The 26,978-nt window shown below is 51.0% G+C and overlaps 1 protein-coding gene across 2 annotated transcripts in view; it reads right to left on the bottom strand.

Annotated features, from left to right (window-relative positions):
- CRIP3 (cysteine rich protein 3) overlaps nucleotides 1–26,978 on the bottom strand; it is a 1,016,009-nt gene that overhangs the window by 758,357 nt on the left and 230,674 nt on the right. For both annotated transcript variants that reach the window (XM_069608868.1, XM_069608869.1), the window contains exon 4: nucleotides 15,121–15,273. In XM_069608868.1, the coding sequence (XP_069464969.1) occupies nucleotides 15,121–15,273 (153 nt within the window). The remainder of the gene's footprint in view (nucleotides 1–15,120; nucleotides 15,274–26,978) is intronic.

The raw sequence follows: 26,978 nt of genomic DNA, 5'->3' as shown, positions 1-26,978 counted from the left end.
GTTACAATCACAGCATGGTCCAGAATTGCCGACATATTTGGCGTCAATAAACTATATCATCCGAGTATGCCTATATGGGGAGATCCACAAACGCCACTCAATAATGAAAGTGAAATAGCTAGACATTGGAGCAGCAAAGGTATCACACAGTGGGGGCAGCTGTTTTCGGATCAACACTTTAAATCATGGGAGGATATTAAAGATACGCTGGGCAATACGTACACACATAAACAGCAATACCACAAAGTCGCAACCTTCACACAGCAAATCCACCCGACATTTCCAGAAGAGCCAGAAATAAACATGCCATTAGGCTATATATTCACAGGAGGAACCCAGAAGGTAACTGCATCTACACTATACAAAACTATGATACAAACACGCCCAGCAGTAACCCACACAGCTAAAGGGAGATGGGAAAAAGATCTGGGTCAACGGATAGAAAACAAGAATGGGCCCAGATTTGCGGACTGACTAAAGGGATATCATGCAACTCAAGGTTTAAACTGATACATTATAAAATAGTGCACAGAACACACTACACTCCATTAAAGCTTAAGCAAATATATCCTACCTCAAAAGGTGCCTGTCCAAGATGTAAATCTGAAGATGCGAATATATATCATATGCTATGGGCCTGCACCAAATTGAGACACTATTGGGAAGAGGTATGCGAATGGCAGATCAACCAATGATATGGACACCTCGTACTTGCATATTGGGGCAGAAGGGAAAATGAATTCCAACGTGGCGGAAATTGCTGAACCTGGGTTTACTCATAGCCAAGAGGGTCATACTAATGAGGTGGAAGAATGCACAACCCCCCACAATAGACTGGAACAGGGACCTGGTCTGGATTAATGACACTGAAGAACTGTATACTGACTCGTTCACCCCACGAAGTAGACCCAGAAACATATGGGCACGATACAAGCAATATTTGTCTGAACTAAATGAATCAGAACAGCTAGACACGGAAAGCAACTGAATTAAATATGTAATATGTCTGTACAATCGTAAATTGCTAATGTATGTGCATAACCTGTGGGCAAATATAAATAAAGTTGGAAAAAAAAATGTATAAAATAATTGTTTCACTTAACAGTTAATGCTGGGTTGATTTTTAACAGCACAAACATTAAGTTACTCACTGTAGTGACTACAGTACTGTGTCCCTTATCCCCTTGACTCCATCCTTGTGGGCATCCAACATGGGAACAGAACCGGAACCTTTGGCAGCAAAGAACTGAGCTTCCCCTTTAAATTTTGTATTGCCCGAGGCAGGGGAACACCCCCGTAAGCCCCTCCAAGGCCCCACCTTCCGGCACCTTGCGTCAGTCCCCTTTTAACAAATCAAATGCATAAATACCTGGCTACATTGAACAGGTTAGCCCTTGGTATACAAGCAGGGGTGCAGGTGGGTGGGACGCATGGAGGAAGGGACTATGGACTACGAGTGCTCTAGTCACTACAGTGACTAACTTTAATTACTCATACGTCCCATCTCCTTTCCTCCATCGTTGTGGGCGATTCCACTGCCTCATATCTACGATTAAGCAAAAAGGTTCTTCAGAACCGCCAGACCGAATTCTGCAACGCTCCTGGAGCTGGTATCAAAGGAATAGTGCTTACAGAAGGCCGACTGAGTGGGCCAAGTAGCCGCCTTGCTGAAGACATCCCAAAAAGCATGCCTCTGAAACGTGACAGCCGTGGCCTTCGCTCTGACCACATGGGCATGAATCCCATCAGGAACTGGTTTGCCCATGGCCGTGTACGCCTGCGAAACAGACGGTACTATCCAAAGGTCCGATAGAAACTTTGGAAGCCTGGGTGCTGGGAGATGTGCCACCAACAGTGATGAATGCCTCAGAATTCCTGAAAGAACTTGTTAGAGATAGAACTTGGGACTCTCTTGAGGTCCAAGGAATGCAAAGCCCTTTCTGCCTCAGAATGTGGGTTTGGGAAGAACACCGGCAGGCAGTTTCCTGATTCAAATGGAACGGACAGCCCACCTTGGGCAGAAAACTTGCATTAGTGTGGAAGACTACCTTGTCGTTATGAAACATGGTGAAGAGGCTGCATAATGACCACGCCTGCAGCTTGCTGACCCGGCACGCATAAGAGAGCCACCAATAGTACACAGTCTTTAGTGTCAACAGCCGAATGTCCGAGGCCATCAGATCAAAAGGCTTGTGCTGCAAGCACCGCATTGAGGTTCCAGACCGGGTGAGGCCTGTGCAATGGAGGAAAGGGCGTGGACAACTTGAGGTGGGCCTTAACCACTTGGTTGGCTGCTGAAAAAACGTGCTCTGGGGAATTCTTGTAGGCCCCAATGGCCACCAAATCAGTGCGGCAGGTATCCACCTTAATGAACCAGATGTGCTGAGAAAGCCAGCACATCATCCAGGGTGCAGGTGATTGAGCCAGCCCCTTGTCGCGTGCTGTTAGGGAGAATTCTCTGTTAAGGTTAATTTCCCAAACCGAGTGAGTCCCCCAGCAGCTTTGCTGGATTTTTGGGGTTTATTTTTTTCTCCTGCTAAGAGTGAGACTATTGTTCTCCCACTCGTAGGCATGATTTGAGAATGCCCTTCGACTGTGAATGTGTTTTATGGGCTCTTTTACTCCATAGGGCTTCATGTGTTTTTGGTGTGTGTGTTACACAGCACCCTCAGTGCAGTAACACAGAGGTGTCATAGTGACCCCCAAACAGACATACCCTGGGACTGACTACTGTCTCCCAGGGCATGTAAAGTCACCATTGGCTTTACTAGTCTCAAATTGTGAACAGAACCAGTACAAACAATCATATTGTGGAAGTATTGGTAGGGGTAATTCGATTGCCCCTGGGTCTGTTTTCCAAGGGGGCACTGTCCAGTCCCCCCTTGTCGAGTTTCTGGCTGGTGGCAGTGGATACCACGCAAAATATTCCACCGGAATATTTCCTATGGGATTAAACGCACCACTTTTTGGTGCAATGTTAAATATACCGCCGGGTTTTTTATTTAATATTTATTCCCCAGTTGGGTCTTTTTGCCAGGACTCTTTTAAAAATGGCGTTTGTGTTCGCCTCTGAAACTCTAACCCAAGTCGAGCCCTTTGTTCCACTTTTTGGCGGGCTTCTCCACAGAAGCCCTCCAAATGGTGCCACTCTGTCTGGGGTCTACAGGATGTGTGGGAAGGGGATTAGGCACCCTGGACTGAGTTGCCTTGGCAACTCAAGTCGCACTCTTGTGTGATTGGCTCAGTGGTGAGCCTCCTGGCTCACCATTTAGCATGTTTGAGTTACAGCTAGGCTGTTGAATGGGGGTTTTTCTGCATAAAAGCAGGGCTTTGGGGACTGGAACTTCAGAAGTCGCCACAGGACCCAACGAATCCGAAGAGGGGAGAAGCTGAGCCATCTACGACAACGACACCACCGGTGGAGTCCTGCTGTACGAACTCACCATTTCCCCGACGACAGGGGAGATCTTCTTCCAGGAGAGTCTTCGTCCCTTTGAGCTGGTGGGACCAACTAGTTCGCCTTTTTCGTCTTCCTGGACGTCTCATGGTCGAATCGCCCGTGCCAAGCACCCCGGCGGCCAGATAGCCACGCTTCACCACTACCGTGAATAAAAGGGTTGCACCTTTTAATCGGTAACTCCGCGGCTGGTTTCTTCCCTGGCAGTGCAACGACCACCAGCTTTCTTCCTCGTCGAGATCATCTCTTCCTCAGGTCGAAGCCACAACTTGCACCCGCTGCCAGGAACAACTGCCACCACTGGAGCTTTCTCACCATTTCAGGTACTGTGTCCCGCCTGGTCTCTCTTGCAACAAATTGTCCAAGGTGTCCCATAAATCCTTGACTTTCTAACTGGGTTGACCTCAGACCTGCTAACTTTGCCTTTCTGAACTGATCCAACCTCTTTTTGACTTTTTTGCAAAGACTGAGTGCATTTCCACTGTGTGATCTTGGGCACATTCCGCCTTGCTCTCTCCATGAGAGATCCTGGCCTATGAACTTTTGGCTCTGCAGTAGACCCTGCCTTTCTTGACTTGCTGTGGTTTCTTAAAAGTGTTGGTGCTGTGTTATTTTCTACTCTGCCTTTTCGCTCCCTTTTTAAACGAATTATTGGAGTGCCATCTACGGTTACGCGCTCACCTCTGTTTTGCTAATAAGTGGTGTCTTAACCTAGACTTGTCGAATAATTAACTAGGGAGGTGTATATACATAGTGACTTTGTTTGAACTTGCTTGATATATTAGTGCCAGTGTATTTTCATAAGTGTGTTTTTAAATAAATGATGATATACTTTTAATACCAAAGCTCTGGTCAGCGTTTGCTTGTTCTACTGTATTTTTAGCCCTATTGTGTGTACTCTATATACAGCCTAACTCTTCTTGAGAGAAGTCTGACTGCTCAGCCACAGCTACCAGGTAAATCTGGGTGGTGCAGACTGCTACCAATTGGGTTTACTGCTTACTCCTGTAGTCTTAAACCTTTTGCAGTGGTCCCTAAGGGAACTGCACAGGTTTCTGCCTAACACGTGCCCAGAGGCAAAATCTTGTGCACTTGCTCGTGTACTGGGATAGAGCAGACGGCCTCCTGTATGATGTCCCAGTTGTCATTCTAAAATGGAGCATGCTGCAGTCTCAGCTTGTCAGGAGCCAGGCTATAAGGGCTAGCCTGGCCGGGTTGCTCCACTGACCCACCCTGCTGCATCAGGAAGCCCATACAGGGGATCGGAAGACGGACAGGCCCCTGGGAGCACAACTGCAGTCGATCCAAGAACCACACCCTCGATGGCCAGTGCAGGGTTATCAGGATGAGGCTGCAGCCCACCGAAGTTCGGACCTTGGGGAGGGTCCGCTGTAGCAAAGGTGGAGGGGGAAATGCATAGCACCTGACCAGAACCGCAGTGTCAATGGAGAAACAGAAAAGTCTTGAGTACCAGGCTCACCGCCCTTAGGTTGAGCAGATTGATATGCAGGAGGGCCTCCGCCCTAGACCATACCCCATGAAGGAAGTAGCCCGACACGAGGAATCAGTGGTCACCACCAGAGTGGACTCTGGTCGAATGAAGGAGACTGCCACATGGCAGTCCATCAGCAACAAGCGAAGATCCAGGATGGGGAACGGGGGGGATTGAAATCCTGTCCGACTGTGACCAGGTTTCCTGGTCCCAATTTGCCACCAGATAGAGCTTGAGGCACCTAGTCATGAGGTGGGTGCGCTGGACCATGAGCAGGCAAGATGGCATCAGACCCAGGTGGTGTTGGAACCACTTGCTGAGATTGTTGAGTGGTCAGAAAATGCCCTAATGCCAAGTAGAGGGAGAAGAGCATCTCGGACGTGGGGAACACCCGCTACAAAGCTGTGTTCCAGCGCACTCCAATGAACATCAGATCATGGGTGGGAGTCCGCTACGACTTACGCCAGTTGAGGTAAAAGCCCAGCTGGTTAAGAACATCTGCCAGCCGTTGGCAGGAGTGCATCGCCCCCACGGGTGAGCTAGCCCTGGCAAGGCCATCGTCCAGATAAGGGTATAAGTGATGGCCCTCCAGGCAGAGGGATACCCGACACAGCATTCATCAGTTTTGTGAACACAAGAGGTGCCGAATTGAGGCCAAACGGCACCACCTTGTACTGGAAGTGGCACGACCATCATGAACTGCAGAAACCTCCGATGCGGTCGGTAAATGGGGACATGAAGGTACGCATCCATGAGGTCTAAGAAACACATTCAGTACCCTGCGCACAGTGATTCTGCTATGTGCACGCGAGTTATCTTGAAGTGTTCGAGCGGTAAAGACAGGTTGAGGAATGACAGGTCCAGGACTACCCCCTCAGGCCAGCCTGGATCTTTGGTACTGAGAAAATCCTGGAGTGGACACCAGAGCTCCTGTCTGACTGAGGAACTGGTTCCACCGCCTGCATCTACAGAAGAGAAAAGATCTCCCGTAAAAGATCCGGGCACTCTATCTGATGTAGAGGAAGAGAGGATGGTAGAGGATGACTGAAGCCAGTGGAAACTATAGATGGAATCCAAGGACTCTAGAAATAACGCTTCGGTCTGTCGTGGAAGAGCGTCAGCCGGCCCCCTACTAGGGAGCTGTGTTCCCCGACAATGACATCAATGCTTGTTGGCGCGAGGCAGGAGGAGAGGAGGGGGGGGGGAGCGAAAAGAACGGCGCCAAGTCCTCTGCTGCTTCCTACTGTTGTCACTGGGCGACATGTCGGGCCTCCGCGTACTGCGGTCCCGAAACACCTTGAAGCCGGTGAAAGCGCAGGGTTTGAAGTCGGCCCTGCACAGAGATTTAGGGAAGGAATTCTGCCCTGGCTGCAGTCAGGATGGCCAAGGACTTGGCAGTTTGTGTGGAGGTCTTTTGTCAACGCGTCATCAGTGAACGAATGAGGTCCACGCCCTCGATGGGAAAATATAGGATCCACTCTTGCACGTCAGATGAGCATTTTGTGGCATGCATCCATGCCGTCCTCATCTCGACCCCCAGGCGCAGTCCTCTGCTGGCTGTGTCTATGTGGGAGACCAAAGAGACTACATGAGGTAATGTGCAATGGCCCAGGCATCTGCCAGACTGGCCTTGAAGGAAGCTCGCCTCTCCAGGGGTGGGTCTGGCACAAATTCCCTGCGCTCCTGCCACAACTTCTTGTTAGCCGCTGATACAAGGATGTCGGCATTGGCCTGCCGCAATGGAGTAGTTTCTTACCTGTAACTCAATTTCTCCAGTGTTGGTATCTTTCATGGATTCACATGCTGTGAATATTTCCAGACGTCCGGCTGGGAAACCTCGGTAACTTTAATATAGTACTTTTCCTATGGAAAAACTTGGGATACCTAGAGTGTCCTATCGAAGTCGTTATTGGTGCTTTAGGCCGCACCAATGTGACGTCTAGTATATAGCCCCGCCCCCACGGCTTCCCTTCAGATTTTTACCTCTCCAAAAATGGAGAATGCCTTAAGAGTATGTTTGCCTGAAGGGGCAGGCAGGAGGGCGCATGTGAATCCATGAAAGATACCAACGCTGGAGAAATGGAGTTACAGGTAAAAAACTACTCCCTTCTCCAGCATTGGATCTTTCATGGATTCACATGCTGTGAATAGACTCCATAGCAGTAAGAGAACTTGAAGGTGCATAATGGGCAAACAGGATGCAGACGTAAGGCAATATGAACCACAACAGAAAAACATCACTTTCAGTTATCACAAAAAAGAAAACCCCGAGTAGAGCCAGAACCCCGGAAGCTGCAGGACTTACCTTACTGGAAAAGGCATGAGGAAATGCTTAATCTGTCACTGGACAAAGGTGTACAAGTTGCGCTTCCGTGTGAACCTTGAGATGGCTGCCAAGTGGACCTTGATAGACGACAATGCCAGACCCTCCTTAGCCAACAGCAGAAGGTAAGGAAGGAGTTGCTGAAGAGAAATCCGCAATGGCTGCAGGTCATCTTGCTGAGAATACCAGATACAGAACCTCTTCCACTTACGGGCAAATGATGCGTTGGTAGACGGCGCCCTTGCCGCAGCCAAAATGCTGCGACATTGAGGAATATTTTGGTCAGGAGCCATGCTGCCAGGTTGAATGAGCCAGGGTTGTGATGCCATACCATCCCCTTGTTCTGAGAGAGAAGATCCGGCTGTGAACCCAGGTGAAGAGGGTTGTCCCTCACCAGGTGAAGGTCTGAGAACCAGGTCTGCCTCGGCCAGAATGGGGCAACCAGGATGATCTTGCATGGAACCTTGCAAATCATCTCAATCAGGGAAAAGAAGCAAATGCGTAGGCCAACAGCCCCGTCCACGGACAAGAGAATGTGTCCCCCCTGGAGTCTGGATGAGTAACTCTGCTGGCGAAGCGAGGGCACTGCTTGTTCTCGGGGCTGGTGAACTAGTCCAGCAGGGGAGTGCCCCATTTCTCTAATATCCTTGCCACCTGGTCGTCCTTCAGTTGCCACCCGTGCATCTGAGCAGACTTCCTGCTGAGGTGATCTGCCTGAATGTTTTGAATGCAAGGCAGGTAGAACACCAGAATCTGAACCCTGTGCTGTATGGCCCAGTTCCAGATGGCCCGAGCTTCCTGGGGAAGAAGGGCTGAATATGTGCCCCCCTATTTGCATAGATAAAACAGTCATGGTGTTGTCAGTGAGAATCCTTACCAGAGTCCTGGGTGGGGGGGGAAGAAAAGACTTGAGCGGCCAGTGTACGGCCCTCAATTCCAGAATGTTGATATGCAGAACCTCCCTGGGGGACCACAAGCCTTTGACCTGGAACTGGCCTAGGTGAGCCCCCCATCCGGGCTGTGAGGCATCGGTCACGATTGTGTATCGAAACTCAGGTTCCACCAGGGGCATGCCCTGTTCGATGTTGCCGGGATGAGTCCACCACCGCAGGGTGCCTGCCAGAGCTCGGGAAATGAACACCCTGTCGGACCAGGAGCTGTGGACTTGTGACCACCTGGAAGTGAGAAACTCCTGTGCTGGGCGCAGGAAAAGCCGACAATTTAGAATGAGTGGGATGCGGGATGACATGGTGCAGAGGAGTGACATGTACGAGCAAACCCTGACCCATGTCCCTGGTAAAAACGAGTCCGCCGAGGACAACAGCTCCTCTAGCCTTTTCTTTGAAGGCTTGACTTCATTGAGCGCCATCTAGAAATGAGCCCTCAGAAAAACAAAATCCTTTGAGGCCGTCAGAAAGGATTTGTGGAAGTTGACTGAAGCCCAGACACTGCAAAAGGAGCATAGTTGCGTTGATAGACTCAGACGTCCGCTGGCAAGTCGTCCCCCTGACCAACCAGTTGTCCAGGTACGTATAAACGTGGTGTCCTTTTCTGCGGATGTAAGCCGCCACCGGAGCCAGGCACTTAGTGTAAGTACTGGGAGCCGACTAAGCCAAAGGGGAGAACCCGAAACTGTTTGTCTGTCGCAGACCAAAAACCTTAGAAATTTTCGATTCCTGGGTGCATAGGGATGTGAAAGTATGCGTCCTCGAGATGTAGAGACATTAAAAACTCCCCGGGCTGAAGAGTTTGTATTATGTCTTGCAAATTTAGCATCCTGCACTTTAGTATTTAAATATTTTTGTTGAGCGGCCGAAGGTCCAGAATGGGGCGCCACTACCAGTTTGGCTTTTTGATCACAACAAATCTGGAGTAGTTCCCCTTTCCTCTTTCCGATGCGGGAACCCTCTCGATTGCCCCTTTTTGCAGAACAAGTGGAACCTCCTGACGCGACAGAGTCCTTTTTACCAGAGGAATGTTGGGTGGCAGACGCCTGAACTCAAACGATTGGCCGTATTGGACTGCTTCCAGCACCCCTCTGTCTGTCGTGATTAAGCGCCACTCGTCAAGGTGGTGCGCCACCCTCCCTCCTACTCGACTGCCCTTGTGGCAGTCATTGCTGAGGCTTGTTCGGACTGCCTCCTTGAGAAGGAGGAGGATCCCCTTTTCCTTTGTCCTGGATACTCCTTCCTTCTTTGGGTGGTCTGGAAGGAATGCCAGTAGCCCTCGGAGAAGTAGGTAGACCCACCGTACCCCTTTTCGCGAGAACTTGAAAATCTTGCATTCCCGGAGACCCTACAAAAAGAGCGAAAGGGGTGAAAAGAACATCTGCCCTGCAGGGCTGTAAAGGACCTTGCAGTATCAGAGCCCGCCTTCATGTTCTTCAACACGCCATCAATCTTCTCCCCGAAAAGATTTTCCCCCCTCGCAAGGCATGTCCACCACCTTGTGTTGGACCTCCGGTCGGAAATCAGTGCATCGAAGCCAGGCTTGACACCAGAGACCCGCCCCATTATTAATCTGCTTAAACCCGGTCTCCGCCAGGTCGCCCGCAATGTTTATACTAGGATTCAACGCTTCCTCCCCCTCAAGACCAAAAGCATCGCCTCCTTTCGCTGCTGCTCTGGAAGGTGGTCCAACAGAGGTGCCAGTCTGTGCCACATCTCGCTGTCGTACCTCACCATGATCGCCAACGAGTTGGCATCCTTAACTGTAGGCGCACCAAGAGTTAGGACCTTCTTTCCAAAAGCGACCAACTTACGGTCTTCATTTTCCGGGGGAGTAGCACACTTGTGCTGGGTGCAAGCCTTTCTATTTGTTGCTGTAGAAACAACCGACTCCGGCGTAGGCTGCGACGTCTGGCACTGCGATTGGACTCTGGCGCCTTGAACTTCTTCTCCAACCGGCCCTTGACCGCAGGCTCTGTAAACTGGTGCTTTATTGTCTCTCGAAGACCCTACTGCCACACGTGGTCCAATACAGGAATCGAGAAAACCGCTCTTCTCCTCTTCCCCATATGGTCAAACAAGAAGCAGTCCTTTTCCTCCTCCGGGATGAGGCCAAATTCGTGAAAGGCTTTAGCCATCATGGCATGAAAAGCTCCAATGTCATCTGGTAGGGATGGCTGGGTGGACTACTTTGAGCATCCAGATCCAGGTCAGTATCCCAGGGGTCTGCTCTTCTGGGCGAAGATGAGACCGTAAAGAGTGTCCTGCGGAGCACTGTCCAGGTCAGAATCCTCTAGTTCCCATTCCTCTTGATCCCTTCGAGGACGACTGAACGCCCTGGGCGATGGCGGGTGAGGCCTAGTCGAGGAAGACCTTCTGGGATGAGGCCCTCGACTGCAAGGGGCTTCCGAGACATTCGGCGAGGAATTGGCAAGGTGGGTCGTGCAGCAACGGAATAGACGGAGCCTGAGGCGCTGGGAGCCCGGCATCCAATTGCCCCAGGAGCGATTGCAAAGTAGTAAGCACTTGCATTGAGAGCAAGGAGTGCGGATTCACAAGCGGACACTGAGGTGGCACAGCCCCCAGGCCCTCCTACCTGGATGAAGAGAAGGCTGCAGGCCCAAAACTGATGGAACCAGGAACGGCTGTACTGACTCTTCCTCCTCTGGATCCAATTCAAACGCTGCATGCCTTCCGTAAGCCGAAGCCTCATAGGCCGAGGTAGTCTCATGCTGGAAAATCTCCACCGGTAGTATGGACGTAAAGCCTTCCAGAAGCGGCTGCGCCGTAGACACCCTGAACTGCCACGCCGTTTCCCTGGGAGACACCGGTCTTGCAGCGGCTGCCTGCGTCACAGTCTTCTGCTTTTCCATCGTTGACGGAACCCTCGTCGACAGGGCAGTCTTCGACGAAGCAGTCGTCAAAATGATCATCAACTGGGCCACAGATGTCAGAGCCGTCGTCGACAGAGGGCACGTCGTCAAACTGCCCGTCAGCAGAGCGGACGATAAGGGACGAGTAGTCGGTGCGGTCTTTGGCACTGACATATCCATAGATGAAGAAAGCCGTTTGGCCGAAGATTTGAACCGGTGCTTCGACGACTCATGGCCAGAAGACGAGTGATGCCTTTCCTTGGATGAAGGCTTCTTCGCTGACTTCTTGTCCGATGTTGAAGCCTTCTGAGCCAAGTCTGCAGGTGTGACCCTGTGTCCCTCGGCTTATCCGAACGCGGCGCAGACTTGTCCTGAGAGGAGGGAACCCTTGACCCCTCAACACTCGGCACAGGCAGTGTCAAGACTCCTTGCCTTTCCCCAAATCCGACGCAGTCCTGGGCTCAACAGTGCGTTGCTTCTTAGGCATTGGATCCGCCGACCGCGCCCTCTGGAGCAAAGGCAACCTCTTGGCAGAGGGAATAGAGGACCTGCCCCAGCGGGAAGAGCTAACCTCTGAAGCCGATTAGGCCCCTTCATTCAGCCAAGCAATTAAGCGCTGGTTCCTATACTTGAGGGTCTTCTGGGAGAACCCCCACAGATGTCAGTTTGCGGCCGAGGGATTGTGGTACAAGCTGTACAGGCAGTCAGCATGCCTGAAATAATGACTTCTTTGGACCCACAGATGACATGGCGGGACCGAGTAACACCTCGATATAACCACTGGAAACAGCGAAAGCTGCGTAGAAGATGAATTCTCCGGAGAGAACACAAGGTGATCCGAACAGTTTGGAAGACGGTTTAAATCTGAAGGGAAGCCGCATGGCAGGCCCATTTACTAGATGTCCCATTGGTGCTGACAAAAGCACCTATAACGACATCGATAGGACACTCAAGGTGTCCAAGTTTTTCCATAGGAAAACTACTCTATTAGTTACCGAGGTTTCCCAGCCTGACGGGAAATATTCACAGCATGTTAATCCATGAAAGATCCAATGCTGGAGAAATGCAGCCCTGATATGGTGTAGCATTGTTTGTGCAACGACTCAAGGACCGTATCCTCTCTGGACAGACAACTGGAGGTGGCTCCAGAAGAGGAAGACCAAGATGATTGTTTAGAACAGAGCAGGGCCATTGCCACCACTGAAGAGGGTGGCTGAGGATGAGAAGCCAGGCGGATCAGTTCCCCATCCATCAGCCTTAACCTGCTGTCCAACTTCTTGTTCATCTGGGCGTTGACCCTGGGACTCTCCCAGACCTTTCTCAATGGCTCGTGGTGCACTTGCCCAAAACCTCTGCTAGTACTCGCGACTCCTGGGGCGCTTCCTCAGGCATGGGGACCCCCAAAAACTCAGCAAGGCCCTGAAGGCGGAACCGAAGACCGACTCAACAGTTGTTGAGGGAGAGGAGTTGGTGGTACAGGAGGCAGCCAAGGGATCTGGAAACCTGGAAAGTGCTGGACATGGGGAGGGACAGGCACTGGCACAGCTGTAGCAACAGGCAGAGGGACCATGAAGGGGGCTGAGGAGGTACAACCTGCAGGATCACCTCCTTCCCTATGTCCTTAAGGAGCCCTGTCATCTCTGGGGTACACATGAGGAGAAATCGCTCGAGGAAGCGGTCCTCGCATGCCGCCAGTACCTGAGGAGTCCTCACCCTCTGAAGAGATGTGTCTCCGCTCCTGGCTGAGGCGCGTAGCCATAAGGCTGCGGTGGGTAGATGTATCCCTGAGGAGACCAACGGCCTGTACCATACAGTCCACCGCCGCTTCCAGAGGGAAGGACTGGGACCTTCTTGCAAGGCCCATTTAATGGGCGAGAGAACGGCCCTGACTCGAATCCAAGAAGGCTGCTGGTCTAGCAGGCTCCACCAGGTGCTTATCTGCCATCGTTGAGCCTTGCTCTGGGCAGGAGGGTGCGAAGGCCCCGTGTCATGTGCTGCCTAAGACATGGAAGGTGACGCCTTGGGCCTTGAACCCAAAAATATAAGCGTCAACTTCAATGATCACTGGTAGGCGTTGAGCCCTCGGCCAGCTGCCCGGTAGTCGGGTCACCCTGACTCCTGACCTCCGAAGGAGATCCGGTTGGCTGTGCGCCCTCGGCACCTGCGCTGGTAGTCATGCTGGATTGTGCCAAGGACTGACTGTTGAAGGTAGAACATGGTGATCCTTTGCCCCTTGGGGTCAATAAGGACGGCGAACTTGATAGCCCCTCCGAGGCCGTAAGCTCCTCAGCATGAGAGCCAGTAGCCTTGCTGGCCTCGGGTCTGGCCTCAGGCCTGTCAGAACCTGAATCCAAAGAATCCATGCCCTGGGAAGGAGTCTCTGCGCTGAGAAGCCGTACTAAACAATGGGCCTCCCTTGTTTTGATGTGAGGTCCTGAAGGTGAAGTGTGGAAGATCTCCCTCCAACATGACAACTGATTCTTCAATGCCCGTTGATCGAGAGAGAGCGCTGCAAGCTGTGCACGCATCTCAGGAGAGGTCGGGCCCCAGACCATGAACAAGCGATAGGACACACATCTCGTGAATCCCCCTTCAACCGACATGCAGTGGGGAGGCGAGACACTGAAGAGAGGTGAATATTGAAAAACAAACAACTCTGCGCAAGCGTAAAGTTAAAAAAAACTCTGTGCCTACTTGCCAGGATCCAACACCGTCCGTGCAGAAAAAGGGACTGAGGTGAGGCACCGGTTGGCAGGGTGCTAAACTAAATTTGAAAGGGAAGCCACATTTTTTCGCTGTCAAATGTTCCGGTACTGTCCCCATGTTGGGGGGATGCCCACAAGGATGGAGGAATGGGGACGGGACATACAAGTATGTTAATGATGTGTGCTTTTTTTGTTTCATACTTAGGACTGTAAACCGTTAGAATGGCAGCGATTAATTTATTTAAAAATGTGCATTTTAATACACAACGTACCCATCTACTAAAGTAGTGATTCCTTTCATTGATTTAAAGTAAAATACAATAAAGTGTTTTCAGCAAAGCAATTAACAATACATATAGGTGTACACCGAGTGTCTTCTGTGTCTTTCATTCAGAAAAGTGTTTGTAAATGCGTACTGCAGATTTTTGTCTCCGTTGCCCACTAACGTCAACAATGCATAGCGTTCTGGCCTGCCGATGCCACAGGGCGCTTCACCTTAGGTTGATCACTCAGATTGGCTCACAAGATAACAGTTGGGAATCGTGTAATTAGCAGATATTAATTTCAAGAAACGCAAGTTAAGATCCACCTCTCCAAAAAATGAAATCAATTGATATTTGCTCCAAAATGGATAGATTTGTGATTTGTCAGTTTTATTATCGAAGTGCGTAGCCCCCCCCCTTTCACATCTTTTCAACACGTTGAGGAGGTCAAGGCAGGCATTCATTTTGCCCAGCCGAACAGTTGGGAATAGTCACAATGTAAACTATTAAAAGGAAGAACACAGTTCACAAACTGTTCAATGTAGTCCCCCCACACCATATCTGTCTCATATATATATATATATATATATATATATATATATAGCTTCATCGCCAGGATAACTGGGGGCGGGGGGATATTACTTATAAAACTGAATCCCTATTGGGCTGGAATTCAAAATGAGGGAGCCCTTTAGAAAATAAAACAGCCAGGTTTGTGCAGAGTGCTTGGGTACAACGCATGCAATTCATACCCACGTAGAATATAAAATGAAGTAAAAGAAAATATCAATACTATAGGTTTTAGAGAAGTCACTCAAGTCAGCTTATAACGAGCAATCCATTGGAGATTTGTGTTTATCCAGTGTTGGAAGTTTTGCTTTATTTTGTCCTATGATGGTGTAGTACAGCATGACCAGAGTAAAGATTGAAATAGAAGACGAAGTAAAACTAATTATGTATAGTTTGATTTTTTTAAATAAAAGAATTATGAACTGTGCTCCTAAATTGTGAATATTCATTTAAAACATTAGCACTTATTTAAGCACACGTTTCCACTCACCCTTCAGTGCACTTTTGTGAGCCTGCTTTTCGATGGGGTCTTCAGATCTTGACACAAGCAGAGTTGTAGAGGCCAGACTCAATGGGGATAGGCTTTTAGGAGTTAAAGATGGTGTGTCATAGATGTAAGATCCAACTCCACCAATGTTCACTCCTAAACAAAAGACAAGATCATCTTGCAAAGTATTTTGTATGTTGAATAAAATGAAACTAGATGGAACTTTGAACATACCCCAAATAAGGAACACAAAACTATTGTAAGGCTCCAAAATACTTTGGCAATATGGGCATCATGACTAGTCCCATCTTCGCTGGTTACAGGAGAATGTTCCAACCTCCATTTGTAGCAAGTGATGACCCTCACTTAGAAATATGTTTCTTACCTGTAACTCCTAATCTCCAGCATTGGTATCTTTCATAGATTTGCATACTGTGAATATTCCCCAGCAGTAGGTTGGGAAGGTTGGGAATCCTCTGCTACCCTTTCCCTTGCTGAAAACCAGAAAAACGATTGTGTAGGCTGTCGCCTTCCTTATGCATGCTTTTGGTTCCAACCAATGGGACCTCATGTAGTTGGGCGCTAGCCCCCTATCCCTCCACTTCCTCCCTTCAGATTCTGACCAGTGATACTGAAATCCCAGGGTGCATGAACAGCTTTTACGTTCCAAGAGGGTGAAAGGATGGCGCACGTGAATCTATGAAAGATACTAATGCTGCAAAACAGGAATTACAGGCAAGAAATGTACTCCTGCTCCAGCATTGGATCTATCATAGATTGACATGCTGTCAATAGATTGACTAGCAGTACGTTGCAGTTGGGAGGTGCAGAGAGGTAAAAAAACATTTTCAACCTAAAGCATAAGGGGGTACCTGATTGGAACAGACGTTGCAGGACTGTTCTCCCTGTCTGCAGGTCCACAGCATGCAGCCTCTCCAAACAGTACTACTTTGTAAAGGTATGAGGCACTGAACAGGTAGACGCTTGAAAGATGTCAGCAATCGGGACTCCGGCCCAAGATGTTGCTGTGGCTCTCGAGGAGTGAGAATGTGGGGGAACGTGCAGAGGCTTTCATGCCGATTTATGGCAGAAGGTGATGGTGGAAGATATCCATACTGATATGCCCCGCTTTGACAGTGCTTTGCCTTTACTGGTAAGTCCGTACGCCAGAAAGAGTTGCGTTGAACTTCAAAAGGACGGAGTCCTGTCGACATAGGGCTTTAGTGCCCGTTTGACGTCCAGCGACTGTAGTGCCAACTCTGCCGGTGACGTCAGTTTTTGGAAGAAAACAGACAAAGCGATGTTTTGTGAACGACTTTCCGGAGCTTTGGGATGAAGCACGGGTTAGAGATCAGGAACGTATTAACTATTTGAAACCGCAGGTAAGGCTGGTTGAATGCGAGAGCCTGGATCTCGGAGACCAGTCTGGCTGAGGTAATGGCCACCAGGAACGCTACCTTCCATGATAAATCTCTAAGAGGCTTTGGCCATCATCTCAAAAGGCTTTTTCATGAGGCACGACAACACTGAACTCCGACAAGGTCCGTCTCGCTGGAGCACAGTTTCAGAACAAACCCTTTAGGAAATGCTTGCGCACCCTATTGCCATAAAGGGAGATGCTATTACTTCTAGTGTACCTGGATAAGGCGGCCAGGTGTGCCTGTATAGAGATGAGGAAGTATCATCTCTGGCGTAACCCGACTCAGGTTAATGCCATTTTGGTTGGCGTTATGTTGACCTGCACACCATATACAGAACCGTTTCCACTTAAGGCTTTAAGATTTGTTCGTGGAGTGGTCCCTAGCCGCCGACGAGATATCCCTGGATTCTTGAGAGTGTCAAGCCTCTGGTTACAGGAGCCACACAGTTGGGGGCAGGGACTGTGTCGGGATGTAGTACCCTCCCTTTATCCTGTGAGATTTTTGGGTGATTGCGGAGCCTGATTGGCTGGTCCCCCGACAGCTGGACGAAGTCTCAGTACCACGTCAGGTGGGGCCAGGTCAGGCACAATGAGGATTTCATTGCATGAGTGCATCTTGATCATGCAAACTGTCTGGCGTAGAACTGGGAAGGGTGGAAAAGCAAATTGGAACAGCGCGTCCCACAGAAAATCGAACACGTTCCCCCATTGACCCCTGCTCGGTGGACCTGCTGGCATATCTTGCACATTTTCTTATGTGAAATGTGGAAAACAAATCCACTGATAGGTGGTGACGCATCGCTGGAAGTGTGACTGCACTGTGCAGCGGTTGAGCTCCCACTCTTGGCTCTGGGACATCCGCCTCCTGAGGCTGTCAGATGTTGGGTTCTGAACTACCGGCAGGTGAAACGCTTGTATTGCAATGCTGTGAGAGATGACCCAGTGCCAGATGCTCTGCACCTCCTGTGACAGGGTCTTGGACTGTGTCCCTCCCTGCTTCTGCAGGTAGTACATCTTAGATGTATTGTCTGTCAGGACTCTGAGTGCTCATCTGAATGCCCCGAGCTCAAGCACGTTGATGTGCAGAGACGTTTTGTGGGGAGCCCACAAACCAGATGTGTAGCTGGTCCATGTGTGCGCCCCATCCCTGCAGGTAGGCATCCACGACTAGCGTCTTGCGTGGTGCTGGTTCTTGGAATGCATTTGCCTTGTTGATTTTGGTCTTGTCGGCACACTTTTGGAGCGGTGACGTCCGTTCAGGAGAGATTTGCACCTTGTCGCCCTATGATCCAGAGACATGGGACCAGTTCGCCGCCAGGAACTCCTGCAGCAGCCTCATGTGGCGTCTGCAGTGTGGAATGAAGGGTATGCAGGACAGACTCATTCTGAGGCGTCACATGCAAAGGCACACAGTCAGCCACCTGCTGGGTGTGAAGGTCAGATGTAACGCCCGGAGGGTATCCAGTCTTTCTGCCAATGGGCGCACTTTGGGTTCCTCTAAAAAAAGAAGTCTGCCCCAAGAAACACCAGCTTCTTCGTCGGCTGCAGTGAAGCTTTTCTGTAATTGATGGAAAAGCACAGGTTCTGGAGGACACGCACAGTTGCTGCCGTGGACTGCCTCGCTTTTGCCATGGTAGATGCTCGGACCAGCCAATTGCTAAATAGGGGTAGTGATGGTGGCCTTCACTGAGGAAACTGGTGCCCACCTGTGTGTGGCTCTTTGTGAATGTGTGGGGTGCTGATTTCAGGACAAACTGAAACACCAGGAACCGACAGTGGGCGTCGTGGACCACGAACCGTATGCATTTTCTGTGCTGTGCTGTGGGTGGATGGGGACATGAAAATACACCTCCTGGAGATACGGGGACACCAGATAGTTGTGATGCTGAGCTGACTATTAGTTGCTGCAAGGGGACCCTGGTGAACATTTGACGTTTTATACATTTGTTCAGTTTCCGTAGATCCAGAATAGGTCTCCACTTTCCGTTCGGTTTGCGGACGATGAAATACCGGGAGTACACTCCCTTTCCTCTGAATCTTCTGGGAACCTTTTCTATGGCCTTTTTTGTAGCACGAGCTGCACCTCCGAGGAGCACCTTCCTGTGCGCCGAGGCCGGAGGGAGTTTGTTTGGTGGAAGGGGCGGGGTGCTTCTTGTAAAAGGTCTGTGTTAAGGTGTCCAGGACCCACTTGTCCGATGTTATGAGCCTCCAGTTGTGGGCATACCTAGAGACCTGTCCCTCTACCTGGCTGGGCTGTGGTGTATGGTCACTGTAGAGTCCTGTTACGCACACCTGGCTCCCACAGGGGGGTTGGTCGGACCCGGACAGCTGCGGTCTCCACCCACGTGTTGCGTGGTGCAGCGATGACTGACTGAATCTGCCCTCCTAATCTTGTCTGCTTAACCCGTAGAAATATTCTTTTGCCAGCCAGCCAAACTTGATCCCCAATCTGGTATTGTGGAGTTTCACTTCTATGTTGATCAGCATTTTTCTTGTATTTCTCTTTTGCTTGTTTCAAATGTTCTGTTGCCTCTTTTTTAAAGGCTTGTGTAATAGTAGAATGCAAATGACCAACTGCAGGCATTTCTAAATGCTGAGGCGAATCTAATTCTGAGGTTCGAGGGCGATGTCCATATATGGTATAAAAAGGGGCTTTGTCCGGTTCCTGAATGTACAGAGTTATTGTATGCATACTCGGAAATCCATAAAATATCTTTCCAATTACTTTCGGTCTGGTGTAGCATGCAACGTAGGTACTGTTCAAGGGTCTGGTTGGTCCTCTCCGTCTGACCATCGGTCTGGGGATGGTGACTGGTTGATAACCTCACGTCGATTTGCGCCAGTTGACACCATTTCTTCCAAAAATGTGAAATGAATTGACTACCTCGGTCAGAGACCAATACGAAGGAAATCTGTTTATTCAAACAATGTTTGAGGAATTTCTTGGCCAGAATTGAAGCAGAAGGTAATCCCTTTAGTTTAGAGGAATAAAGTGGGCCATCTTGGAAAAAAGATCCACAATAACTAGAAAATCCATTACATGGAGGTAGATCTGTAATAAAGTCTAACAATAAGGTGTGCCATGGTGTAGGTGGAATATCCAAAAGGTTGTAAGAGGCCAGCGGGTTTTTTCTTCTGACTTTTGTTTTGGGCGCAAATGCCACAAGACATTACAAATGACTTTACGTCTTTTCGCCAGGTGGGCCACCAGAATTGTCTCTTAATTTTAGCTTCAGTTTTTGCGATACCTGGGTGTCCTTCCATCAGGGTGTCATGATAATTGGAGAGGACTAGTTCTTGTAGTTCCTTGTGTGATAGAAATAGTCGCCCTTGATAATAAGGAAGGTCATTGATGACGGAGTAGTCCGGGCCTTTCATCACCCAGTCCTGCAGGGCTGTTGGATCGAAGAGTTGTTGGATCTTTACTTGAATATCCTCTAGTGTCTGTAGAGTGGTTATGCCAAGAATTCTTTGTTCTGAAATTATAGGAACCGGTTCCGCGTTCGCATATGCTTCTCCCATCCCTATTCGGGATAAGGCAACTGCCTTGCCATTTTTACAACCTGGTCGATAAGTGATCACAAAATCGAACTCGGCAAAGAACAATGCCCATCGAAGTTGACACGACGATTGGGCCTTGGCTGTTTTTAAATACTGCAAGTTCCGGTGATCACCGTAATGGTATGCCTGGCACCAAGATGATAATGCCGCCAAGCCTTGAAGGCGGATTCGATGGCTAATAATTCTGTATCGGTAACCGCATAGTTTAACTCGGGTGCCGAGAACTTTCTGGACCAAAATGCTACTGGGTGAAGTTGACCGGTTTCAAGATCCTTCTGGGACAGGACAGCTTGCATGGCTAAACTGGATGCATCAGTTTCAACTATGTATGGAAGTTCGGGGCGTGGATGCTTTAAGATAGGTGCAGACGTGAATTTCGCTTTCAGCTCTTGGAAGGCCTTTTCAGCTTCTTTGGTCCACAATAAGCGTTTGTTTTTTCGCAAAAGTGCTGTGATAGGGTGTACAACAAGTGAGAAATCCGGAATGAATCTGCGGTAGAAATTAGCAAATCCGAGCATGCTTTGTACCCCTTTAACTGAACTGGGGGATGGCCACTTGAGGATTGCGTCCACCTTTCGCGAGTCCATTCGGACTCCTTTTGGAGTCAGGATAAATCCAAGGAATTCAACTTTCCTAGCATGAAAAACACATTTTTCCAATTTTGCATATAACTTGTGCTGGCGTAGTTTCTCAAGGACTGCACGAACGTGCTTCACATAGTCCGATTCTGAAGAGGAGTACACTAGAATATCGTCTATGTATACAACACAGACGTCAATGAGTTCACGGAGGAAATAGTTCATAAAATACTGGAAGGCTGCTGGTGCATTGCACAACCGAAGGGCATCACCTGGTATTCGAATAACCCGTACTTAGTGCCAAAAGCAGTCTTCCATTCGTCGCCTTTCTTTACACGTACCAGATGATATGCCCTTCGGAGATCTAATTTAGTGTAGATGCAAGCGTCCTTTACTTGGTCTAGTAATTCGGTGATCAGAGGCAATGGGTATCGGTTCCTAACCGTGATCTGATTTTTTTTTTTTTTAAACTTTATTTTATTAACATTTTCATAATATAACAAACAGGCTGGAAGCTTTACCGCAAAATAAACGTGTCATCAGCCCCCAAAATAAGAGAAAAGAAAAAGGGCCCCTCCCCCCCCGCCCTCCCAGATAAGAACGAACCCTCCCCCCCATTAACTTGGATCCAGTAGAACCCCCTTCACAGGGAGATGCGTTGCAAACTTTGTGTGGCCGGAGTTCGGGAAAAAAGCAAAAAACTTCCAACTGCGTGTTTGACTGCATGTTGTCCATTATCCCCCGGGACGCGGGTCCCCATTTCCATCCACGTTCCCTCCCCGAGCTTCAGTGGACCTCCCAACCCCAGATCTGCTGTACCCCATACCAGTTAGTCTGAAAAGAGTTCATGTCATTGTTCATCATCGCTGTTAATTTGTCCATCAAGAACATGTTTTTAACCTTGTGTATCCAGTCCTCCTTTGTGGGCGTCTCCCTGCTCTTCCATTTCTGGGCCAATGCCACCCTCCCGGCCATCAGCATTGTTTCCCACATTCTCGGGTATCTGTGTACCTCCGTATCCTCTGGGGGGAGGCCCAGCAGCACTGTCAGGGGATTATGGGGAAGCAATTCCTCCGTGACTTCAGCGATCCAACCCCTTACCCTCTCCCAGTATGTTTGCGCTTTCGGACAGTGCCACCACATGTGGCCCCTCGTGCCTGCCTGGTCACATCCCCTCGGGCAGGCGGGGGATATTCCCGTGAACATTTTTGACAGTTTGACGGGATCTCTGTGCCACCCCTGTAGAATTTTAAAGTTGTGCTCCATGTCTGCTGTGAACAGGTTCCCGTGGAATGCTATTTTGAATATCCTCGACCAGGAGTCCTCTGAAATTTCTTCCCCGGCCAGATCGTTCCAGAAAGTGCGGAACCCCCTCCTTCTCCCCAGGTCCACTGTGTTAAGGATTTTGTACATTGCAGATACCGCCCCCTTCCTGGAGGTTGCAGTATCGAGTAGTTTCTCAAAGGGGGTCATCTGTCTCTTTAGCCGCTGGCCCCATGATTGATCGCACAGGATACCCTTCAGGCGGAGGTACTCGAATATGGAGATTGACTCCGGGTCGAGGGCGGTCCTCAAGTCTTCGTATGGTAGGAATTCTCCCTCTTTAAACAGTTGTCCAGCCCATTCCATCCCTGAGTCTGACCAGGACTGTGCATTACGGAACCCCCTGTTTCCCAGTCTAAGTGGGTGACCCCAAAGGGATGACATCGGGGACGGCCATGATGTCAGATGTGCCGTTTGGGGGCCCTCCCTCCATATTGCCCAGAGAACTCCCAGTGTTGGGTGGGATTTGAGCCTGTTCGGGATGAATTTAGGTGGGGCCCATAGGAGGTCGCGTACCTTAAGAAGGTGCGCATCCATGTCCTCCAGGTACGACCAGTATGTGCCCATCCCTTCCCTCATGTGTTCCAGGAGGACGCGCAATTGAGCGGCGCGGAAGTAGAGGTGAAAGTCAGGGAGCCCGAACCCCCCCCCCTCCTCTCTAGGTAAGGTAAGAATGGCCTTCGCGGTTCTCGGGGTCCTACCCTGCCATACAAACTCGCGCACCGCATTCTGGAGGACCCTGAATGTTTGGTCGGGGACGCTGGTGGGGAGGGCGGTGAAAAGGTATAGTAGGCGCGGGAGTATATTCATTTTCACTGCCGTCATGCGACCATACCAGGACAGGATCATGGAGCCCCATCTCCTTAAATCGGCGGTGACCTGTGACATAACGGGGTCATAGTTGGCAGGGGCGAGGTTGTGCAGGTCCCTGGTCAAAAAGATCCCCAGGTATCGGATTGAGGTCTTCCCCACCGCTATTCCCCCCCAGACTGTCCCGGGAGTCTAGGCCTGGGTCCCGAGTTCTCATGGGGAGGAGGACTGATTTAGATGTGTTGATCTTTAGACCTGAGAAGCGCCCAAATGCGGACAACAGGGACAGGAGGGGGGGGGGGGGAGTGAGGATTTTGGGTCCACCAGATAGGCCAGGATATCGTCTGCAAACAGGGAGAGCTTGAATTCTACATCGCCTCTCCTGATCCCCTTGATGTCTGAGTGTGATCTGATTGTAATTGCCAGGGGTTCCATAGTTAGGACATAGATCAACGGGGAGAGTGGGCATCCCTGTCTTGTTCCTCGTGATAGAAGGAGTGGGGCCGACAATCTACCATTCACTTGGACTCTGGCCTTTGGGGCCCTGTACAGTGCGGCCACCCAGTCCCTAATGTGGGTCCCGAAGCCCATCTTCTGAAGCGTGAGCTCCATGAACCTCCACTCGACCCTGTCGAATGCCTTTTCTGAGTCTAGGGAGAGGACGCTCGCGTCTAGGTCCGACACCTGGGCGTAATGAAACAGGTCTATGGTCTTGCGAATATTATCTGAGCCCTGTCTCCCCCTAACGAACCCCACCTGGTCACCGTGGACCAGCTTCGGTAGGACCCCCTCCACCCGGCTCCCGATGACCTTGGCCAGGATCTTGACATCAATATTCAATAGGGAGATCGGGCGGTAGGAGGAGCACTCCGAGGGGTCTCTACCGTCCTTTGGGAGCACTACAATGACTGCCTCCATCATGGAGTCCGGGAGAGGACCCCCCTCCAGAACCGCATTAAACACCCTGACCAGGTGGGGGGCGAGGGCCGACCGAAACCTTTTGTAAAAGTACACTGAGTAGCCATCTTCGCCCGGGGAAGTGCCCACCTTCATGCCACTGATCGCATGTTCCACCTCCTCCTCGGTCACCGGACCCTCCAACCCCTCTGCCATCTCCCTAGTCAAGGACGGGACCTGGATGGAGTTTAGGAATTCCTCGATCTCCCCCCCGTCCCCTCTGTACTCAGACGAGTATAGCCTTTCGTAGTATCGGCGGAAGGCCTCTCCAATGTGAGAAGTATCATGTCCCAGCTCCCCCACCTCGTTCTTCACTGCCTTCACCATTCTACTCCTCTGTACCTCCCTCAGCCTCCAAGCTAGGATCCTATCCGCCCTGTCCCCTTTTTCATAATACTTTTGTTTAACCAGGTGGAGGCTTCTCTCTGTTTTGTGGAGGAGAAGGTCTTTTAGTTGGAGCCTGTAGTCGTCCAGGGCGGCCACCCGGTCCCGGTTCAAGGGCTCCGTGGGAGAGCCTCCCGGTTGAAGTTGGGCGATTTTTCCCCTCAGATGCCGCTCCTGGGCTTCCCTTTCTCTTTTCCTCCGGGTTCCCAATCGGATCAGGACTCCCCGCAGGGTTGCCTTAAACGCGTCCCACAGGGTGTGTGTACGCACCTCACCGTTGTCATTGAATTCAAAGAATTCTGTAATGGCGTCAAGGACCTCCTGGGCTAGGACCTCGTCCTTCAGGAGGGAATCGTTACACTCCATCTTCCCCTGTGTTCATTAAGGCCCCCTCTCGCTATGGTGACTCGGACCAGGTCGTGGTCAGACCAGGGGACTGGATCCACCCTATGGCCAGTGACAAATGGGTACAAGGTCTCGTCCACCAGGACATAATCTATCCGGGAAAATGATGTATGCACGGGTGAGTAGTAAGTGAATATGGGGGTGTCCGTTCTAGGGGTCGGGACCGTGTCCACCAGGCCCAGCTCCGAGTTGACCCTCTGGAAGCCCCGTGCCATGATCTCATCGAGTGCCCTGGGGGCCTGGGGACCAGCTCGTTTCCTGTCCCGGATTGGGTCCAGGACCATATTAAAGTCCCCCCCCACCACCACCGTCCCATGGACGAAGCCTTTAAGTTTGTCCCTCACCTCCTCCCAGAACTGGATTTGGCCTTCATTTGGGCCGTAGACGACGGCTAGGGTAAGTGGGGCTCCCTGTAGGGATCCCCGCACCATCAGGTAGCGCCCCTCTGGGTCCTTCAGCACAGCCTCTTTCTCAAGACCCACGTTCCTCGCTACCAAGATGGCCACCCCTCTCTTTTTATTTTTGTGGGATGCACTGAAGACCTCCCCAATACCTCCTCCCCGGATTCTGGGTTCCTTCCCCCGTGGCCAGTGGGTTTCCTGCAAGAAGAGGATGTCGAGGTTGGTCCTTCTGAACTCTCTGCAGACCAGGGATCTCTTTGTGGGCGTATTTAAGGGAGCCCACTCCCAGGGCAGGTAGACTATCAGCCATAGTCCCAGATTCCCTCCCTCAAGGTCATTACCCTCGTATCTCTTTCCTTCGCGTGCTCCCTTGGTTCTACTTTGTGGATCCCTTCCCCCCACCCCCCGGTGGGCCTATAACACCCCAACTGCCCCCCGTGTCCCAACCGTGTCTGAACAACCCCCACTCCCGAATATACCCCCACTCCGAATCTGCGCATATCCGTCCCGGATTCAGTGGGTTACCCCCGTTCTCAGTCCTCGGAGTCATGCCGTTCTCCCTCTTTTGCTGGAGATGGGGTGTTCATTTTCCGAAATTTCCTTGCGCCGGTGCGCCTTCTCCTCTCTCCGGATGGGCCGGGGCTGTTCGTTCTGAGGTTTTCTGGTCCCACTGGACCTCTCCGGGGGTGCGGATCCACTGTGCACTCTTGAATGGCACTCCGGATGTCTTCTTCCGTGATCAGGGTTGAGCGTTGGCCCATGTATTCAAAGTTCAGGGAGAAGGGGTAGCCCCATCTATAACGCACGCCCTTTTCCTTGAATAGTAGTGTGAGGGGTCGACATAGTCTGCCCTTGGCCAGCGTGTAGGAGGAAAGATCCTGGTATATTGAGACCTGGGCATTGTTGTAGGTGATTTCTCTGGTCTTTCGGGCCTCCTCCAGCACCTTTGTCTTCTCGGAGTAATAGTGGAATCGGACCAAGATTGACCGGGGGGCCCCCGCTCTGCCCCCTGCCCTATGCACTCTGTCGAATGTTGGCTCGGTTGTCATTTCCTCTGCAAATAAGAGGGTGATGATGTCCTTCACTATTCGAATGACGTCCCTCTCCGTTTCCCCCTCCGCTTCAGGCACACCGAAAATTCTGAGGTTGTTCCGCCTCTCTCTGTTTTCAAAGTCATCCATCTGTCGGGCCCTTTCTTCGTCCCTCTTCTCCAGGCCTTCCAGCCTCATACATAGTTGTATGTCCTGGGCTGCTGTTGATGATTGGTTGGCCTCCACTTGTAATAGTCTATCTTCGACCTTGTCCACCCTCTGGTCCATTTTTTCAAATTTCTGGGCTATATCTGAACGCATGTCCCTGATTTCCTGCAAGATCGAGGCGAAGCCTCTTTCCATTGCTGCCGACGAAGGGGCCGCGTCTTCCTGTCGGGCCATGGTTTCCCTGGGGTCTGCGCTCATGTTGCCTCTGGGGGTCTCCTGGAAACGGTATCCCTGTAGGGCTTCCCGCCAGTTCATCTGATAATCACCTGCAACTAGCAGTGTCGATCCCCGCCCGCTCTGGGTCAGTGTTCGAACTCCCTCCGCGGCTCAGATGGGGGCTTGGCTATTTCCTGGGGGTTAGCCTTTACTTGGGGCGGGGGGGGCGGGCACACGCCCCTCCCGTTCCTGGGTGGGGGCCTCACACCCCTCTCGATGTCTTCCGCAGTGATCCGGGGCTTCTTCTGGCCAACCCCGTAGAAGGGTGTCGCGTGCGGCCTGGGCCAGCGGGCGCGGAGGGCCCCTCTGCCTCGGCGCCCCGCCCGTGGGCTCCCGCGGTGTGTGGGGGGGCGGGCACATGCCCCACCAACGGCGGGTGGGGGCCTCACACCCAGTCTACCCCGAGTTCTGCTATCCGCAGGGGGGGGGGGGCAGGGTGGAGTCGATCTGTTCCGGGGGTCCTCCCCGCGGTGTTTCTGGGGCGCGGGCGACTGTCCCCACTCGCGCCAGCGGGGGGGGCAGGCCCGGGCCCCTCCGCGTCGCTGCC

This window comes from Ambystoma mexicanum, chromosome 4q (assembly GCF_040938575.1).
Source record: "Ambystoma mexicanum isolate Mex_15411 chromosome 4q, UKY_AmexF1_1, whole genome shotgun sequence".
Taxonomy (NCBI): Eukaryota; Metazoa; Chordata; class Amphibia; order Caudata; family Ambystomatidae; genus Ambystoma; species Ambystoma mexicanum.
The sequence above is the reverse complement of the archived record's forward strand: the minus strand, read 5'-3'. Positions and strand labels throughout refer to the sequence as shown.